The sequence below is a fragment of the Mesoplodon mirus genome, assembly GCF_964341445.2.
Source record: "Mesoplodon mirus genome assembly, contig: HAP1_SCAFFOLD_34, whole genome shotgun sequence".
NCBI lineage: Eukaryota > Metazoa > Chordata > Mammalia > Artiodactyla > Ziphiidae > Mesoplodon > Mesoplodon mirus.
The window spans coordinates 1,523,339-1,527,836 of NW_028295813.1; the positions used below are offsets into that span (position 1 = coordinate 1,523,339).

General features: G+C 43.4%; 1 protein-coding gene across 1 annotated transcript; it reads left to right on the forward strand.

Moving 5' to 3' along the window:
* Positions 1–569: 569 nt before the first annotated feature.
* Positions 570–3,560, forward strand: LOC309797311 (G patch domain-containing protein 2-like). The gene has a single exon (XM_082645918.1). The coding sequence runs from the start codon at positions 578–580 to the stop codon at positions 2,024–2,026; it is 1,449 nt and encodes a 482-aa protein (XP_082502044.1). The 5' UTR covers positions 570–577; the 3' UTR covers positions 2,027–3,560.
* The last annotated feature ends 938 nt before the right edge of the window (positions 3,561–4,498 follow it).

A 4,498-nucleotide genomic window follows, 5' to 3' on the forward strand; every position in this document is an offset into this window, starting at 1 on the left:
GCACCACATGTAGCTCAATATCACAAAAACAAACAACCCAATCCAAAAACGGGCAGAAGACCTAAATAGACATTTCTCCAAAGAAGATATACAGATTACCAAGAAACACATGAAAGGATGCTGAACATCACTAATCATTAGAGAAATGCAAATCAAAACTACCCTGAGGTATCACCTCACAGCAGTCAGAGTGGCAATCATCAAAAAAATCTACAAAACAATAAATGCTGGAGAGGCCTTTATTGGAGAAAATGGAACACACTTGCACTGTGGTTGGGAATGTAAATTGATATGGGCACTAGGGAGAAGAGTACGGAGGTTCCTTTAAATAACTAACAATAGAAGTACCATAGGACACAACAATCCAACTACTGGGCATTTGCCTTGCGAATACCATAATTCAAAAAGAGTTATGTACAAAAATGTTCATTGCAGCTCTATTTGCATTAGCCAGGACATGGAAGCAACCTAAGTGTCCATCGACAGATGAATGGATAAAGAAGATCTGGCAGGGCGGGGAGACTCGGCCCCAAAAGCCGCGGCCGTCGGAGGTGACTGTGGCAGCGGATGTGGCCTCATGGATGAGCTGGTACATGACTTAGCCTCAGCCTTGGAGCAGACATCTGAGCAGAATAAGCTTGGTGAGCTGTGGGAGGAGATGGCGCTGAGCCCTCGGCAGCAGAGGCGGCAGCTTCGCAAACGGAGAGGCCGGAAGCGCCGTTCAGACTTCACTCACCTGGCAGAACATACCTGCTGCTACAGTGAGGCCTCTGAGTCAAGTCTGGATGAGGCCATCAAGGACTGTCGAGAAATGGCCCCAGTCACCAATTTTAGTGACTCTGATGACACTATGGTAGCCAAACGGCACCCAGCTCTTAACGCCATTGTTAAGAGTAAGCAACATTCTTGGCATGAATCTGATTCCTTTACTGAAAATGCACCTTGTCGACCGCTGAGGCGCCGGCGGAAGGTGAAGCGCGTAACATCAGAGGTCGCTGCCAGCCTTCAGCAGAAGCTCAAGGTGTCAGATTGGAGCTATGAGAGAGGCTGCAGGTTCAAGTCTGCTAAGAAGCAGCGTCTGTCCCGCTGGAAGGAGAATACTCCCTGGACCTCATCAGGTCACGGGTTGTTCGAAGCAGCAGAAAACAGGACTTTCCTAAGCAAAACGGGAAGGAAAGAAAGGATGGAGTGTGAAGCAGACGAACAAAAACAGGGCTCTGACGAGAATATGTCAGAATGTGAAACCAGCAGTGTGTGTAGCAGCAGTGACACAGGGCTCTTTACCAACGATGAAGGACGGCAAGGGGACGACGAGCAGAGTGATTGGTTCTATGAAGGAGAATGTGTCCCAGGATTCACTGTCCCTAATCTTCTGCCCAAGTGGGCTCCTGACCATTGCTCTGAAGTAGAGAGAATGGATTCTGGACTGGATAAACTTTCAGATTCCACGTTCCTTTTACCTTCTCGGCCAGCTCAAAGAGGGTACCATGCTCGCTTTAATCGTCTGCCTGGAGCTGCAGCTCGATGCCTCAGAAAGGGGCGAAGAAGGCTTGTTGGGAAGGAGTCCAGCATGAGTAATTTGGGGACTGAGAGGATAGGCCACCTCATTAGTGACCCTCGGCAGAAAGAAAAGAATAAAGCGTTGGCTTCTGATTTTCCTCACATTTCTGCTTGTGCACATGAGTTTAATCCTCTTTCTCCCCTTTACTCCCTGGATGTTCTTGCTGATGCTTCTCACCGAAGATGCTCACCAGCACACTGCTCTGCCAGACAGGCAAACATACACCTGGGACCACCGTGTTCACGTGACATCAAGAGGAAACGGAAACCTGTGGCTACAGCATCTCTGTCCAGCCCAAGTGCCGTTCACATGGATGCAGTGGAGCCAACCATACCAGCATCACAGGCCCCCAAATCTCCGAACTCTGAGTGGTTGGTCAAGACCTCTGCTGTAGAGAAAAACACTGACTCAACTGCAGCTACATTTTTTAAAATGCCACAAGAAAAGAGCCCTGGATACAGCTAGACAGCAGAATTTCACCCACCAAGAGCTGACTAGATGTTGTTGAAACAAATATTAGACTTCGTATTATATTGTCTTGCATATATTAATTGACATTCCCAGTCCTTTCGCCACCAGGACTGACTCCTCTTCAAAGAAGTGGACTCTTTCTCTTAGAAAATCATCTTGTGAAAATCTTTTTTTTTTAATTGTAAAATATTAGGACAGCAATTTTTTTAAAAAAGGTCCTCCTATGCTGTATTTGTTACATTGCTATTGCTGTCCCAACAGTTACCTACAGCTCTGTTTACAGAGCTGTTGCTGTTTTGCAGGTATGTCTTTTTTCTTGAAGAACTAGTAACTGCTTTTGCATATTTTTTGTGTAGAGCTTTTAATACCATTTGAGGAAGTTTCAAATTTGCAGCCAGTTCCAGACAAAGTTAAACACAGATTTAAGATCTGTGTGTGGAATTGTTTGCAGGAGATAAGGCTTGCCTTTGAGCCTGGTCTTGATTCAAGCAGAGTGCCAATAAGATAAATCCACCAGGTACTCAATTTGGAGCCTCAGAAGAGACTACCAGCAGCATGGGCCTTGGAAACTTACTCCATTTTTCTAGATGTCCTGTTGGAATCGCCAGCAGCTGCATTGTACTTTGCCTCATCTCCACAGTCTGTGTTCTACTGAAAGAGGACCTATATATATATACACATACAGATTGGTGTCATGAAGAAGGTGCTTTAGGTGTACAGCAAATTTAAAACAGTGGATTGTGTCTTAATACTTCATGTTGCAGTGTAAGCCTTTATGTACTAAACAAGACTTTTATTGTTAGTATTATAGGTCAGTAACCTGTAGCAGAAATTCATACTCTATTATAATAATGGCTTTTTGAGGCCATACTTTGGGGAGGAAGAATGTCTTTTTGACATGCCTTTATATTTGGTATGTTTATGACGGCTCAGCTGCATGAAGAGTTATATATACAGCCATGCTTCAAGTTGGATGCTCCTTTGTCAAAATGAGGAATAAGTGACTGCCTAGAGCTTCTGAAGAAGAGCCACCCTTTCTAAAAAAGTATTATCAAGATTGTCTGTCGTTAAGGGACCTGGTTGGCAGAAGGGCCCTTTTTTGTACAAATTGAATGCTTTTACTTTGAGATACACAGAAGCCATTCTCAAGTGTCCGTTGCTCTTGTGACATTCTAGAGGAACTCCCACCCCTGCACCTGGTAGGACAGAGCCTCCTGTCTTTCCCTGAAGCGCAGTTGTCCTTCTTTCTCACACAGAATTTAATGGTGGGCCGCTCTGTCGTATTCCTTTAAAAATTGTTGTCCTTATCAGTGGTAGCTCCAGAATGTCCTTGTCAGTGGTGTGGGTGTGAATCTGCTGGGAAAGGGGGACTGGAAGCTAAGTTTACATAGTACTTCATGTAAGACTGAGAACATGGCAGTTGTCCACAACAAGGAATATGGTGGAGGGAGGGGCGGGTGGAGATTACGGCATGAGGAGTAGTGCTAAAGCCAGCCCAGCATCCCTGGGAGCCGCCCAGATTCTTGTGCAGTAGCGAATGTACTTCCCTTCCTAAGGCTGCACCCATAGCAGAATAGAAAACATGATGTCTGCTGAATATAAAGTGGTTATACTCAGTTGTTGTAGTGATGAAGGTATCTTTTTGTTGTAATATGTGCATTCTTACTTAGTCCCCATAGTGTCCCGAGGCACACATTTCTAACATAATTTGTTGGATTTAAGGGAGAAATTCATGAACATAATAATTTTATTTTCTTTGCACTAAGCTCCATGGCTCATTCAGAGATCAGTCCTGTGATCATGGCCTGTTAAGACCTCTGTAGTTCGGGTAGCATCTTTTTCTTCATGACATGTAGCCTAATAATTCTCCTTTCTACCTGTGATTAAAAATCACTTGTATGTACAACTTTATTTACCTTTTAAACAAACATCTATGATGTAAAGGTAGGTGATTACTACCATTTTATAGAGCCAAGAACAGTCTTAGTGACTTGCCCCAAATCTCATCATCAAGTCAAGACTAAAATCCCAGACTTAAAGTCCCAGACTTACAGACTTTCTTGGCCCTGGGTTATAATCGTTTGATTGTCATTGATAGACCTGAGTCACTCTGAGACTCGTATTTTTGAAACAGTATGCCAGATAAACAGAATGTTTATCATCTTTCTTGATCAAGCTTTCCTACATATTTTGAATACTTTCAACGGGGAGCAACCCCAAATGCCATATCTGTAATAAGTAGGAGAGAAAATTCATTGTCTAAGAGAATAGCCATTAAGCACACAAATATTTTTCCACTACAGGGTTGTAAATTGTGCTCCTTATTTTAAGCTGCTGCACGAGCATGCTTACAGAATTATTCACCGACTTATTCTGCTTGTTTTTTATGAGTCCATTTCAGAGGAATACTCTTAGAATCAAGTGTATTTTGAATCTTAAATTTTAAATTTCCTTTTTATATGGCAA